This window comes from Leptodactylus fuscus, chromosome 1, assembly GCF_031893055.1.
Source record: "Leptodactylus fuscus isolate aLepFus1 chromosome 1, aLepFus1.hap2, whole genome shotgun sequence".
Taxonomy (NCBI): domain Eukaryota; kingdom Metazoa; phylum Chordata; class Amphibia; order Anura; family Leptodactylidae; genus Leptodactylus; species Leptodactylus fuscus.
The window spans coordinates 341,042,291-341,058,855 of record NC_134265.1 but is presented as its reverse complement, the minus strand read 5'-3'; the positions used below and the strand labels follow the sequence as shown (position 1 = coordinate 341,058,855).

Below are 16,565 nucleotides of genomic sequence, written 5' to 3'. Positions count from 1 at the left end.
TTTTATCCAACCGAGATTATAATCAGGCTGTGACAAGGACAACGCCACATGCGTATTGCAGGTAGTATACACCGTCTACCAATAAGTGGACACCTGTGGTCCGAGCGGCAATTACAGTCTCAACCCTCCGGAGATTTCCACAAGTCCTTGTATGACGGCTAGTGGTATTATATTCCATTCGGCTTGGAGAAGACAGGTAAGTTCTTTCACCGATTTTTGACGGCTGCTGCACCCCTTAGTTCGGTGATCCAACTCGTCCCAGAGGTGCTCGATAGGGTTCAAGTCTGGGCTCTGGGCAGGCCACTCCAGTCGGTTAACCCGATTGTCACTGTACCAAGCCATGGCAGACCTCGCTACATGACAGCTGGCAATGTCATCCTGGAAGTAACATTGGTCTGACCCATAGAACCGCCATAATGTAGGAAGCTCACTGTTATCTAAAATAGTGCAATAGACGTCGGCGTTGAGTATACCATGCACTGGGACCAAGGGTCCATACCAGGAGACACACCCCCAGACCATAACTCCACCTCCAGATCTTTACTGAGTGTCCAAATACTTATTGGTAGACAGTGTATTATATGTAATATCACCCAACAAAAAAACAGGAAAAAAAACACAGTAGCTGCACAGAGATTGTGCAGCTGCTGATACTGGGAGCCGGCTGTAACTTCAGCTGGAGCTCCCAGAGAGATGGAAGGGAACATTTATTACCTCCCCTGCCTTCTCGATTGCTGTGTATACAGCGCTCAATGAGCGCTGTATACACGGCTATGGGCGCTGCCATAATTCAGCTGCCCTCTGACCCAGCGGTCACGTGATCCGCCGGGAGCAGCGTCTTACCAGAGCTGCTGGGTCCTACAGGACTCAGATCATTTCTGTATACTGTGTATAGCAGCGTGCAGGAGGCTGGATTCCTCCTGCATCTGGGGTTAAATGTAGCAGCCCCAGTTATAGGAGAAATCAGCCTTCAGTACAAAAAAAAAAAAGTCATCAGATGTCCCCAAAGGTCTCTTATCACCTTATGGGGACACCATCTGAAAAAAACTAAAACTAAAAATATAACAAAAAGTTTTTTTAAAAAAAGTAAATAAAATAAAAAAATTAATAATACGCTAATAAAACGCCGTTATTAAAGGTTATAGCCCCACCCCCGATGACACCATACAAAATAAAAATTACCGTAACTGAGAGGAAAAACTGTTTTATAAAGTTTTTCAGTGACACTTTGTGTTATTAAATAAAAAAAATAATAATAAATTGAAAACCAGACACAATTTCCCTCCTGTTTTGTCTATATTTTCCTGGATATAAAAAAAATTAAAACACATTTGAAAATAAAAATAACATAAAAATAAAGCCCTATGTGTCCCCGAAAAAAGACGCAAAAATTAGTTGAGTGAGACATACGGGAAAAATGTTACAGCCCTCAAAACCGCACATACAAAATAAACCTAAAATGTGTCTGGTCCTGGACCACAAATTGGCCCGGTACTGAAGTGGTTCATTTCTTTTTAAACCTACTTCCCATTAATGAGTTCTGTATTATTAGTTGTATAAGTTAATATCTGACCTTATACTTTGCATCTGCAATATTTGTAGATTTACCATCAATAGCAACTGTAAGAAAATGAAACACCTTCAGAAATGCTAGTAAATTGCTTTTCTTAGAATACATGTATTACATTTGAAACTGAAGGAAGACGTGACAGTGGCCCAACAGTGTAGTCTGAAATAACTAGAATTTTGTCATTGCCGATTCACATCTGCGTTCGGGTTTCCGTTCGGAGGTCTGCTTAGGGATTCCCCGAACGGAAACCTAATCCCCATAATAAAAGCGGTTACCTTAGGAAACCTGCAACCTCGTATACTATAATGGGTCCGTGTGGTTTCCACTTGCTTTCCGTATGAGGAATGCAGAGAGAAAAGTGCCGCTTGCAGGTCTTTTCTCTCCGCTTTTTTCATGCGGAGGGGGAAAGGAATGGCCCGAACACAGATGTGAACCAAAGCCAAGAATGGCTACAAAAGGAATGGTCAATATATAGGAATCTCTTATACTTCTATCCACTTTGGCTCAAAAAAAGGCAGCAAAAAACCTTGCACTTCCGCAATGTGCGGCCTTAGTCTAAAGGAGTTCTCCAGGGCTAGGATATTTAGCTTTCTCTTTTCAGACAGTGACATCACATCCATTAACCATATGGCCAGTCTACTGCTGAGTCCCATTCAAATGAATGGAGCCGTGTGTCCATACCAACCACAGCCTCTACGCCATGCATGGCACTGAGCTTGGTAATAGTGAAGAGACCACAGCAATCAAATAAATTAAACTTACAACAATGAGGTTTCTGCATCATCAAGATAAGACACTAGCACTACTCAAGATAAGATACTACCATAACACAGAATAAGGTAATAAATCAATTAAGAGCCTCCTCCTCCCCCTCCCCTGTCCATAGCTCTCTGTGTGTAAGCTTATACAGAGTCTGATTCTTTATAAACAGGGTCAGGGGATAATCCTACACATTAGGGAGAGTGTGTGCCTACATAGGCGTACGGAGACTTACAAGTCATTCCTGCTCTGCTAGGGATTCTGGGTAAAAAATATGCAAATCTATTCTCCAGGATGTAATTAGGAGAACAGTGCACTCTGTATGCCGCCCTCTAGAGGGCAGCATCCTTAACATCATGCATGACTCAGTTAATAAGCCTACTATCATGATGCGGATTTAACTGCCAAATTAGTATTTCTATTCCAAAAGGAACAGATTCCCAGCTATGGCCAGCGCTGTTTCGGTCTTTTGGACCTCCTCAGCATAGCGCAGGGATACTGATTTGGCAGAATGAGAGACTATAGACCAGGGACAGGGGATAATCGTACACATTAGGGAGAGTGTGTGCCTACATAGGCAGTACGGAGACTTACAAGTCATTCCTGCTTCGCTAGGGATTCTGGGTAAAAAAATATGTCGGCATACAGAGGCACTGTTCTCCTAATTACATCCTGGAGAATAGATTTGCATACTCTTTATAAACGGTCTGAGCGAAGATATAGAGGAAAACAGCGTAAGACCTGGCAAAGGAAATTATTTGACTAAAGTGCTGAAATGACTATATTGGGATGTGTTTTCCTATTAAAATACTGGATGCCATCACTATCCACTTGTATCCTGTACAGCAGAAATATGAAGACAATCATATAAATGTTGGTAAATCTTCTCCGTATGTCTTCATGTGTTCTATTGGCCTTCAATCTGTGACACTTAGACCATATTTAATACTCGAGATTTCTCCCAGAGGCATTTCAGACTAAAACAGCTTTGAAGGCATTAGTAAATAATATAACATATAAAATTATTCAGGAGGAGTATCTGTAAATTATTGAAATTTATGAGGACTCATCAGGCCTCCTAAGATAAAAGAGGTTTTGAATACATTTAAATACATTAACAACTACTCAATGTACATGAATACACAGAAGAGGGACTCTGTAAATATTTACCGCCACTCCAAGGTATACAGCATGGAATTGGAAATATGGTGGAGAATATGCTCAAAAGCAATGAACCACAGCATGTTCTGTAGGGGAATTGTACATCATGCTGTAGTGGATGGAGACTGGAAAATAAATGGCATTTACAGTATCAATACAGGTATTGGAATGTGTTTATAGAGCGCCAACATATTCCGCAGCGCTGTACAATTTGTAGGGTTCAAATACAGACAGAAAGATGCATTACGAAGAAAGTCATTTCACGCAATGCTGTTGTGCGACGTCCCTACACGCTGGAACTCAACATATCATATGTTGAGCAGAGTGGTTGAGCAGCAGAGACCTTTGATGGAGTACCATCTCCAAAACCCTAGGGTACCACAAAGTCAGCTCCCTCAGTTTCTCAACCATGAGTGGCCATGGATGGGAGACCTATGTGAAATCCTACCGGTGTTTGAGGAGTCCACCAAGAGGGTCAGCTGTGACGACGCACTAGTGAGCGTAACAATCCCGCTCTTGTGTGTGATGCGAGAATCCCTCATTGCCATCAGGTATAACGCAGATCACACTGAGGAGTCAGGGATAGCAGCACAACCGTCACAGCAGGAGAGTAGGTCCACACACCTGTCCGCTTCACAGCGTTTAATGACGGAGGAGGAGGAGGATGAAGATGTGGCAGATGATATGACTGTGACGCAGGAGGCTACCGGGGAAGTTCAATGCGTCCTATTCTTGCAGCGCAGATGGGGCGAAAGGGAGGAGGAAGAGGAGGAAATGGAGAGTGACCTTTCTGGTGGGGGCAGCAAAGTCATGCCAAGTAACACTCTGGCACACATGGCTGACTTCATGTTGGGGTGCTTTTCAAGTGACAAGCGCGTAGTCAAAATAATGGAGAGCAACCAATATTGGATATTTGCTATCCTTGACCCCCGGTAAAAAAATAACATCTCGGCTTTTATTCCGGTAGAGGGGAGGGCCAATCGCATTAATGACTGCCACAAGCAATTGGTGCAGAACATGGAAATGTTTCCATCAAGTGTTGTTGGCGGCAGAGAGGACAGTTCATCCATGAGGCGAACAAGTGCCGTCCGGTCCACTGTCTAAGCTCTGGGACACGTTAATGGCACCCCCTCGCCAAACTCCAGCCACTGAGGGGTCTAGTGTCACCACTAGGGTTTATGGCTATCCAATTGGGGAGGAAAAAAGGTTTCTAGATACTTTTCCACTTTCATAGTGGGTTTTTTGAGTGTGGAAAGTGTGTAGTTGATAGGCTGTGATGGTGGGGTAAAACTGTGACTTGGGCTTGTTAGATGCCCCCAGACATGCTTCCCCTGCTGTCCCAGTTACATTCCAGAGGTTTTGGCATCATTTGCTGAGGTGTCATAGTGGACTTGGTGACCCACCTGAGTCGAAAATTGTTTTCCCCCTAAACGAGTATTTTTCCCCATAGACTATAATGAGGTTCGAACTTCGAGCATTTCACTGTTCGCTCATCTCTAATAATATGCACATGCTTGTAGAGAAGGGACTCAGTGTTATCTGTGTGTTTACATTGAGAGATAACAGACTCAGCTTTATCAGCAAACTGCAATTAGCCGAACTGATTGTCCTGCTGGCATAGCTAACAATGAGAGCAGTGAGTGATGTCACTTGTCCTATCTCATAGGTCCATAATTGTGAAAACGCTGTGTAAACAATGGGAGGAATAAGTTCACATAGTAGGCAAACAAAGCAGCATTGCAAAAGCAATATATTTAGGAAAAGTTTGCACCTTATATAAGGTACCATTATAGATAGGATCCTTGACATGGGAATACCCCTTTAATGTAATGTTATTAATGCAGCATACCAAATATACCATATGCCAAACATACAGCCAAAATGTATGTAACCGAAAGCTATAATTTTGCATAAAACACCCATTGTAAAAATATTTCTATAAATTATTTGCCGCGGATACATTGGAAGTGTTCTCGATGTATAACATATGGTAAATGTCTACCATAAACATGAGTTGAACATCGCCTTGGTCTATTTGATATTCTTCTGTATATAGACCTATACTTTCCAGTTGCAGGATCTGAAAGATGTGCGCTTTCGTTATCCCATTTTGAGTATTTTCTGTTGAATTTCCCCATGTGTACCTGCAAAACATTAAAATGTAATGGTTTACTGTTTAAAGTCATGGTCTAGGTCAAGTTAAAAATTTCACAGTAAATGCATAGTTAAGATACATGGTGCCCTTTGTTTTAAAGAGGTATTCCCACGTCGCATTCTCACCAGTCTTCACTGCTGTAAAATCTTCTTTCTTCCTGGTTTCTTGCGTCATTTGGCGAATTAGCATGTAGCTCCGCCCACCGTTGAAGGGCCTGTGATGTCATCAAAGGTCCTCAAACACTATATGCACAATATTGGACTATGAAGCACAGGCAGGAGCAACTCCATTCTGTGTTACATACAGAAACTGCCTGTCTCTGCCATAATGAACACAATTGAATTAGCTAGCCTGATAACTGGGAGAACAGAAGACAAGTTCAGAAATGAAAGCAGCTCCTTTCCCCTATCTGAGTGCAGGACCTAGGTCACGTGGTGCAGACACAGGAATAGCTAGATACACAGGCTCGCTCCCTGCACTTAGCCCCTCATCCCTCCCCCTGAGAGCAGCAGATACATCACTTGACTTTTGAGCAAGGGCTGTGTCAACAATGAATTGAATAAAGTAAGATAGTAGACAAACAAAGCAGTTTTGCTGAAGCAGTGTATTTAGGAAAAGTCTTACATCCACATTAACAAGCAGTATAGATAGGATCCTTGTGATGGGACAACCCCTTTAACCTATCAAGTGCAGTCCTTACTTTATTTCCATGGAAAGGCCACCAGCTCCTCAGACTACACTGGGCTCTGAGTAGGGTCTTCACCCTGCTGTTGGTCTATCCAAGAGCAGCGGGGGTGTCTTAGACTACCAGTACACAGAGGAAGTATTTATCAAGTCTGTTGCACCTATTTTCTTTTAATTTTGCCCCTTTATAATGGTTTTTGCTCTGGGCGCACCATATGTTTTCAAGGGTATAATCAAAACAATGACATATTTGACAGCAGTAGAATCACGATTCCCATTGGGTGAATTTTTTGTAAGATTTGGACAAAAAAGTTGGAAAAAATTAGGCAAGCAGGTAACAGTTACCTCCAAGTCCTTCTAGATACGAAACCTATTTTATCATATAAGACGTTGGTACCAGTTGGTTTTGCGAAGGAGACTGTTTTCATTCAGATTCAGATTTCCATACCCATTAGATGCAGGTATATTGGGTGATCTGGGTCATCCGTCAGCTTGACGTCTATTTTAGAGATAGTCATTTATTGACCTCTCCACTAATTTAAACAGATCTACTTAGCCCTGACTGATGACAGAACGCATTCCCTCTCCAGACTAATAGATACTCTCAGTTATTAATGCAGCACTGATTTCCCATTATATGTTGGCGCTGCTTTATCTATTGCACAAATGTACTTGGCATCATCATTTGCTTCGAGAAGAAAGTAGTTTTGTCTTAAGGCGATGAATAGATGTAGGGATGTGACTACTAGAAGTCACCAAACTTATTCACCTTATTTCAAAGCGTATATTGACCATTTATGTTTTTAGACCAATCCCATGAAGTTATTGATACTATATCATGTCGACACGAACTGGTGGTGTATCATGGCCAGAGCACTAGACAATGCATTGAATGGCAAGTATTACCATTATTACATATGCAACTCATACTATAGTAATATCTAGAGATGAGCGAGTAGTGTTCGATCGAGTAGATTTTCGATTGAATACTACGGTATTCGAAATACTTGTACTCGATCGAATACTACTCGCTATTCGAATGGAAAAATTCGGTGCAGAACCAGCGTTGATTGGCCGAATGCTATACAGTCGGCCAATCAACGCTGGTTCTTCTCCTACCTTTAGAAGTCTTCTCCGTGCAGCTTCCCCGCGGCGTCTTTCAACTCTGAATTCACTCTGCCAGGCATCGGGCCTGGGCAGAGCCGACTGTGCATGTCCGCTTGTAGTGCGTGCATGCGCAGTCGGCTCTGCCCAGGCCCGATGTCTGGCAGAGTGAATGAAGAGCCGGAAGATCCCGAGGGGACGCTGCACGGAGAAGACTTCTCGGAGGATCCAGCCCGACCCTCACTCGTGGACTTGGTAAGTGTAATTTGATCGAACGTTGCCTACCCCTGAAACGAGCATTTTCCCCCCATAGACTATATTAGGGTTCGATATTCAATTCGAGTAGTCGAATATTGAGGGGCTACTCGAAACGAATATCGAACCTCGAACATTTTACTGTTCGCTCATCTCTAGTAATATCATCTTTTTAAAGCATCAGAGATATTTAGTAAAATTATGATCTTAGTATTTTGTGCTCCTCTCTATGTTCCACTGCGTTCATGAGGGGAGCAGATCAACGAACTAAACAGTGTAGAGTGAAAGGAGCCTTTTGGGATGTCAAGGGCCATTCTTATTCTCCCAAAGTCACTGAAATCTTATTTTACCTTATTCATTTAATTCCATGCTCAGTCTTGGCCCTCTCGGTGACTTGGTCGCAAAAGCTTGGAATGAGTTTGTAGACATTTGAAGGTAAAGACGTACTATATAGAATGTGAAATCCAAACATTTGAAGGGGTTGTCCAGCGACAGGAAATACTGTATGTTCTATTCTTCTTTACTTTATTGCACAAATCTGCAGTGATGTTTCACTTTTAGCGCCATTGCTGGTCCACATTCATATCTATATAGGAGGGCAGCTTTTCCCACCTTCAAACCCAGGACTTGACTAGTGACCTACGTGAATGGGTTCAGTTCATTAGTTAAGCCCACTCCTTTCTGTTTCTGAATTAGCCATGATGGAGAAGGGGGCTGGCTTATCTCATCTTAAGTCAGACAGCTGGTCCCTTTCAAACCCATCACTAGCCATGTTTTCATGCATCAAGCATGGAGGTGGAGCAAACGTAGTCGGTTCCTATCCAAGTAATCAATACATGGCTGAAATTCTCAAGTGGACTTGTATAGGAGCAGACTGCACTTGCTCCTCATCCACTGCCGCGGCATTTGGCATCCAAAAGGCTGGTTGGACAGCTGATCTCTGTGCTGTCTGGGTGTCGGACCCCCACAGACCAGATATTGACCTATGAGGTGGATTGTTTTTCAGTATGAAACTGGCATTAGGCGCTGTAAAACCCTTGTAAGCAAGCACTTTAATATAGATACTGTACAGATGGAGCGCAAGTTGATGTAGCAAATTTTGAGTAATTTATTAACCTCCCCATTCTAGAATTCTGACGTAAAAAAGTGGCAAAGCAGGAATTTCTTAGCTCATTTGTGCAAACAATTTGCAACTTTTTGATTTATTAAACCCACATTCTAGAATTCTGGTGTAAAAAAAATGGCAAAGCAGGGATTTCTTAGCTCATTTGTGCAAACAATTTGCAACTTTTTGATTTCTGCACTAATCACTCCACTTTTCAAAAGTGCGTGGTTAGCCTTTTTAGTTGTCGGTACTTCAGCTTAATTAACTATGACTTCTTTTTAAAAAAAAATTATCGCAAGTTGATGACAAAAAAAAGTGGGGTCACATTTCAGGACGGATGTGTTAGAATTGTAGTTGCACAACATTTGATAAATTTGATGCTCCAATGCAGACTCCCGCAGAATTGACTTTAAAAGGTTCCATAATGATAAATGAATAAAACTTGACATTTAACACATTACTTGCTAGTCATTTCTAAGATATATTATATATATATATATATATGGGTAAAAAATATGCAAATCTATTCTCCAGGATGTAATTGGGAGAACAGTGCACTCTATACGCTGCCTAGAGGGCAGCATCCTTAACATCGTGCATGACTCAGTTAAGAAGTCTAATTTTTTAATTGCCAAATTAGTATTTCTATTCCAAAAGGAACAGATTCCCAGCTATGGACAACGCTGTTTCGGCCTAATGGGCCTCCTCAGCACAGCGTAGGGATACTGATTTGGCAGAGTGAGAGACTATAGACCAGGGTCCCTGGTATATATATGTGAACTTAACAGCTACCATTTGAAGCATCTGTATGTTAAATAATTTGCTACGGTTTTGTTCAGTCTGTGGTTTAGTTCAAGGTTCCTTGATGACTTTTTATATCAGGGATTTAGTCTTGGTTCTACTTTATTGTTTTAAAATTATTATATATTTGTGGCTTGTGAATATTTTGTACTTAATAAATGAATTTATTATACTAAGACACAATGAAATGGAGAGGTGAAGTAACATGGATACATAATTGCTATGCTTTATTTTACTATAGGAATACACTATAGACGTATTTTTTCGTCAAAATTGGGAAGATGAAAGACTGCGGTTCACTGGACCCATGCGCATTCTACGATTAAACAACCTGATGGCTAATAAAATTTGGACTCCGGACACTTTCTTCCATAATGGAAAGAAGTCTATAGCTCATAACATGACAATGCCTAATAAGCTGCTGAGAATTCAAGATGATGGCACGCTGCTATATACTATGAGGTATATTCTTTATTATCTATATTAACCCATGTACAACATTACACTTCAGCAATAGTTTATAAAACATTTTCCTTTCTTTTTCCTCTATTATGTTATAATTTTAAGAAAATTAACAAGAATCTTGAGTACTCAATATTTATTAAGTTGGTTAAAAATAATATACCTAGTTTATCAAGTTTGGAGGGGTTGGGGCATCAGGACAGTGCTACAATACAGAAAATCCGAAATAACAGAGCAGAGAGTCGCAGAGTATCAGTGAACTGACCAATCCACATATTTACACTGGGTTCACACTGGAGTCCGTTCTCAGGTTTCTGTCTTCTGCAGACAGAAGAAGGAAACCTGTCAGACCGTGAGCACCGGGGAGCATTTAGTGCTCTCCGCGGCGAAACCGTTTTTTTTAAATCGGACACAAAGTCCTGCATGTCTGACTTTGTGTCCAGTTAAAAAAAACGGTTTCACTGCAGAGGGCACAAAACGCTCAATGGCGCTCATGGCTGGACGCTTTTCAAACCCATTCAAGTGAATGGGTTTCGGGCAGTTTCGGGCAGGAAACGGAAACCTGCATAATGGAGACCCAGGCGCAGATGTGAACAAGCCCTTAGAGAGGAGCTGTTATTTTTCCTGACATGTCAGTATAGAAAATACTTATATTTCCCAAAAATTTGTAATTCTAAATAAATGTTTCTTAGAACTCTGTGCTGTATCATTCCTCAGTTATTCCTCTTAGAAATATACCGACTAAATTAATTAACAAACTTAGGCCCAGTTCACATCTGCGTTCAGACCATTCCATTTCCCTCTCCACATGAAAAATGTGTGGAGAAAAGTCCTGCAAGCAACACTTTTCTCTCGGAAATTGAGGGTGCGTCTTAGGGTGCGTTCACATGTAGTAAAGTGGAGCGCAAGCTGGCACGTATACGTGTGTCAGCATTTTGTGCGCTCAAAAAGATCCCATTGATTTCAATGGGAGTTACGAGCATATACACCACGTTATTTTGAGTCCGTAATTTTGTGGCCGCAAAATTAAGGGCGCAAAATAAAGCGGCGTATACGCTCGTAACTCCCATTGAAATCAATGGGATCTTTTTGAGCGCGCAAAATGCTAACACGTGTATACACGTATAAACAAAAAAAACAAAAACGCCCTATACATCCCCATACAGCTGCAGGGTCACCTGTCAATGTGGCCTTGCAGCCGTTGCAAAACTACAACTCCCATATATTAAATATTTTACCATTTTTGCTTGAATTTTTTTTCCCCTATTTTTCTTTTCTAAAACCTTATAGTCCAATGCGTCTTATAGTCCAAAAAATACATTTGTTCTGAACCAAAATTGTAAAAAGTCATGTGTGACACTCTGAGGGCTTCTAGGACTTTATTTAGGCCTTCTGTAACTCTATATTGCAAACACACATTTAGTGATGTCATTGTGATCGCAACAGATATGGCTGTAGTTAAATAGATAGTAGCTGGTGGAAAAACCAGCTCATTTAAAAACACAGTGCTGTCAAATGGCCAAAAATTATCCCTTTTGGGGGTTTATACACAGACAATGCCATTTTTTACCGCAGAGACTCTTACAAATGCTTCCAGGAACCCTGATGAACATTGGCTTAAAGTCACAGTGTCACTGTCGCCACCTTCCTGCTGTGACTGAGCTGATGAGTGAGCAAGCCTTTGCCTGATTCAATGTTGTTTTTATTTGTCTGAAACAGATGATTTACAGTCCTATGAAAAAGTTTGGGCACCCCTATTAATCTTAATCATTTTTAGTTCTAAATATTTTGGTGTTTGCAACAGCCATTTCAGTTTGATATATCTAATAACTGATGGACACAGTAATATTTCAGGATTGAAATGAGGTTTATTGTACTAACAGAAAATGTGCAATATGCATTAAACCAAAATTTGACCGGTGCAAAAGTATGGGCACCCTTATCCAGTGGCGTAACTAGGAATGGCGGGGCCCCGTGGCAAACTTTTGACATGGGGCCCCCCCTCCCCAAACCGATGCCGAAGACCTCGACTGACCCCCTCCTCCGCACTCTATTATGTCCCTTAGTAAGCCCTGCACACAGTATTAACCCCTATAGTGTCCCCTGCACACACAGTATTAACCCCTATAGTGTCCCCTGCACACACAGTATTAACCCCTATAGTGTCCCCTGCACACACAGTATTAACCCCTATAGTGTCCCCTGCACACACAGTATTAACCCCTATAGTGTCCCCTGCACACACAGTATTAACCCCTATAGTGTCCAATGCACACAGTATTAACCCCTATAGTGTCCCCTGCACACACAGTATTAACCCCTATAGTGTCCCCTGCACACACAGTATTAACCCCTATAGTGTCCCCTGCACACACAGTATTAACCCCTATAGTGTCCCCTGCACACACAGTATTAACCCCTATAGTGTCCCCTGCACACACAGTATTAACCCCTATAGTATCCAATGCACACACAGTATTAACCCCTATAGTATCCAATGCACACACAGTATTATTAACCCCTATAGTGTCCAATGCACACACAGTATTAACCCCTATAGTGCCCCTGCACACAGTATTAACCCCTATAGTGTCCCCTGCACACACAGTATTATCCCCCATAGTGTCCCCATATGTCCCACTGTGGACACCTATAAACATTTATTATACTCTGGGGTCTGAAAAGACCCCAGAGTATAATAATCGGAGACCCGGGGGATTAAAACCATTAAAAGAACAGAGACAGTTGCTTACCTGTTCCTGTCGGCTGTCCTGTCCGCTCTTGTCCAGCTTTAATGACGTCAGACGTCACATGACCCGGGAAGCTGGCCTGGGTCATGTGACGTCAGAGACGTCAGACACGAATGACGGAGGCCTGGCAGGATCGTGGAGAGGTAAGTAACACTGTTTTTTATGTTACCTTACCCCTCCCGGTGCGCCGATCATTATACTCGGGGGTCTGCAAAGAAAATGTGCAATATGCATTAAACCAAAATTTGACCGGTGCAAAAGTATGGGCACCCTTATCCAGTGGCGTAACTAGGAATGGCGGGGCCCCGTGGCAAACTTTTGACATGGGGCCCCCCCTCCCCAAACCGATGCCGAAGACCTCGACTGACCCCCTCCTCCGCACTCTATTATGTCCCTTAGTAAGCCCTGCACACAGTATTAACCCCTATAGTGTCCCCTGCACACACAGTATTAACCCCTATAGTGTCCCCTGCACACACAGTAGTAACCCCTATAGTGTCCCCTGCACACACAGTATTAACCCCTATAGTGTCCCCTGCACACACAGTATTAACCCCTATAGTGTCCCCTGCACACACAGTATTAACCCCTATAGTGTCCAATGCACACAGTATTAACCCCTATAGTGTCCCCTGCACACACAGTATTAACCCCTATAGTGTCCCCTGCACACACAGTATTAACCCCTATAGTGTCCCCTGCACACACAGTATTAACCCCTATAGTGTCCCCTGCACACACAGTATTAACCCCTATAGTGTCCCCTGCACACACAGTATTAACCCCTATAGTATCCAATGCACACACAGTATTAACCCCTATAGTATCCAATGCACACACAGTATTATTAACCCCTATAGTGTCCAATGCACACACAGTATTAACCCCTATAGTGCCCCTGCACACAGTATTAACCCCTATAGTGTCCCCTGCACACACAGTATTATCCCCCATAGTGTCCCCATATGTCCCACTGTGGACACCTATAAACATTTATTATACTCTGGGGTCTGAAAAGACCCCAGAGTATAATAATCGGAGACCCGGGGGATTAAAACCATTAAAAGAACAGAGACAGTTGCTTACCTGTTCCTGTCGGCTGTCCTGTCCGCTCTTGTCCAGCTTTAATGACGTCAGACGTCACATGACCCGGGAAGCTGGCCTGGGTCATGTGACGTCAGAGACGTCAGACACGAATGACGGAGGCCTGGCAGGATCGTGGAGAGGTAAGTAACACTGTTTTTTATGTTACCTTACCCCTCCCGGTGCGCCGATCATTATACTCGGGGGTCTGCAAAGACCCCCGAGTATAATGATAGCCTCTGTGGGCCCCGCGGTGTCACTTGCCGATCCCGGCCCAGCCAGGATCGGCAAGTGAATAGGGCCCGTAACGGACTTTTAAAAAAAAACAAAACAAAAAAAACCGCAGCGGTAGCGGCTGTCACCGGGCCCCCTAATGGCCCGGGCCCTGTGGCAGCTGCTACTGCTGCTACCACGGTAGTTACGCCCCTGCCCTTATCATTTTATTGATTTGAATTCCCCTAACTACTTTTTACTGACTTACTGAAGCACAAAATTGGTTTTGTAACCTCACTGAGCTTTGAACTTCATAGCCAGATGTATCCAATCATAAGAAAAGGTATTTAAGGTGGCCAATTGCAAATTGATCTCCTATTTGAATCTCCTCTGAAGAGTGGCATCATGGGCTACTCAAAACAACTCTCAAATGATCTGAAAAGAAAGATTGTTCAACATAGTTGTTCAGGGGAAGGATACAAAAAGTTGTCTCAGAGATTTAACCTGTCAGTTTCCACTGTGAGGAACATAGTAAGGAAATGGAAGACCACAGGGACAGTTCTTGTTAAGCCCAGAAGTGGCAGGCCAAGAAAAATATCAGAAAGGCAGAGAAGAAGAATGGTGAGAACAGTCAAGGACAATCCACAGACCACCTCCAAAGAGCTGCAGCATCATCTTGCTGCAGATGGTGTCACTGTGCATCGGTCAACTATACAGCGCACTTTGCACAAATAGAAGCTGTATGGGAGAGTGATGAGAAAGAAGCCGTTTCTGCACGTACGCCACAAATAGAGTTGCCTGAGGTATGAAAAAGCACATTTGGACAAGCCAGCTTCATTTTGGAAACAAAAATTGAGTTGTTTGGTTATAAAAAAAGGCGTTATGCATGGCGTCCAAAAAGAAAAACACTTGCTACCCACTGTAAAATTTGGTGGAGGTTCCATCATGCTTTGGGGCTGTGTGGCCAATGCCGGCATCGGGAATCTTGTTAAAGTTGAGAGTCGCATGGATTCCACTCAGTATCAGCAGATTCTTGAGAATAATGTTCAAGAATCAGTGACGAAGTTGAAGTTACGCAAGACAATGATCCAAAACACTGCTCCAAATCAACTCAGGCATTCATGCAGAGGAACAATTACAATGTTCTGGAATGGCCATCCCAGTCCCCAGACCTGAATATCATTGAACATCTGTGGGATGATTTGAAGCGGGCTGTCCATGCTCGGCGACCATCTAACTTAACTGAACTTGAATTGTTTGTCCAAAATACCTTTATCCAGGATCCAGGAACTGATTAAAAGCTACAGGAAGCGACTAGAGGCTGTTATCTTTGCAAAAGGAGGATCTACTAAATATTAATGTCACTTTTCTGTTGAGGTGCCCATACTTTTGCACCGGTCAAATTTTGGCATTAATGCATATTGCGCATTTTCTGTTAGTACAATAAACCTCATTTCAATCCTGAAATATTACTGTGTCCATCAGTTATTAGATATATCAAAGTGAAATGGCTGTTATAAACACCAAAATATTTAGAACTAAAAATGATTAAGATTAATAGGGGTGCCCAAACTTTTTCATAGGACTGTATATCTTTCTTTAATATGACTAACAATACACTTTCCTACTGTTACAGCAATATACTAATGTAGCAGAAATCCAGATACAACTTGCTGATACAAACAACACATTATAGAAAACGCCACTTAGCTTTGTCGCAATGACCGTCCCAACTGCTGCAGCTGCATTTTTATTTGGTGCAACAGCAATATTATATACGGTATACCCAAAAGAACAGCCAATGATTTATTTAGGTAGAGCAAATGTGTTTTTTTTGCTCAATATGACATATCAGTCAATAGATAATACTGGGTCCGAATTCTCCTGAAAGTCAATTATCGGTGCTGAAACAGATATTGCAAGGTGTTATAGTCACCTCATAGATGCATAGAATGAACTGTCATCATGTTTTCTGAGATAATTTCATGGTATGGGTTGCTGTGTTGGCAGAGATTTTGCTTGTGTGCACATAGATGTCTTGTCTAACAGAAGAGGATATGCTGGATGCTATTACTAAAGGTCGGCCCCCAAAAGACAGGAGAGTTAACCTTGTGATATAGCATGTTACTAGGCATGTGTTGTAGGTAGATTTGTATGGGATGTTTGCTTTAGTGGTTATGTATATTGTTAAGGATTTTGGTAGCATGCCGCTAGAATAAATTACCGTATATATCTCGAGTATAAGCCGGCCCAAATATAAGCCGAGGCCCCTAATTTTACCACATAAAACTGGGAAAACTTATTGACTCGAGTATAAGCCGAGGGGAGAAATGCAGCAGCTACTGGAAAATTTCAAAAATTAAAATGGTCGTGGTTTTTGGGTGCAGTAGGTGCTGGGTGCTGGGGAAGGGGAGGGGGTGTTTTGGGGTGTTTTTGGGGTGTCTGCCCCTTCCCTGAGCTTGA

General features: G+C 42.3%; 1 protein-coding gene across 1 annotated transcript in view; it reads left to right on the top strand.

Annotated features, from left to right (window-relative positions):
- The window catches only part of GABRA2 (gamma-aminobutyric acid type A receptor subunit alpha2), a 147,771-nt gene that overhangs the window by 59,601 nt on the left and 71,605 nt on the right, over nt 1-16,565 (top strand). Inside the window, exon 5 of the mRNA XM_075261618.1 lies at nt 9,836-10,056. Coding sequence (XP_075117719.1) covers nt 9,836-10,056 — 221 coding nt within the window. The remainder of the gene's footprint in view (nt 1-9,835; nt 10,057-16,565) is intronic.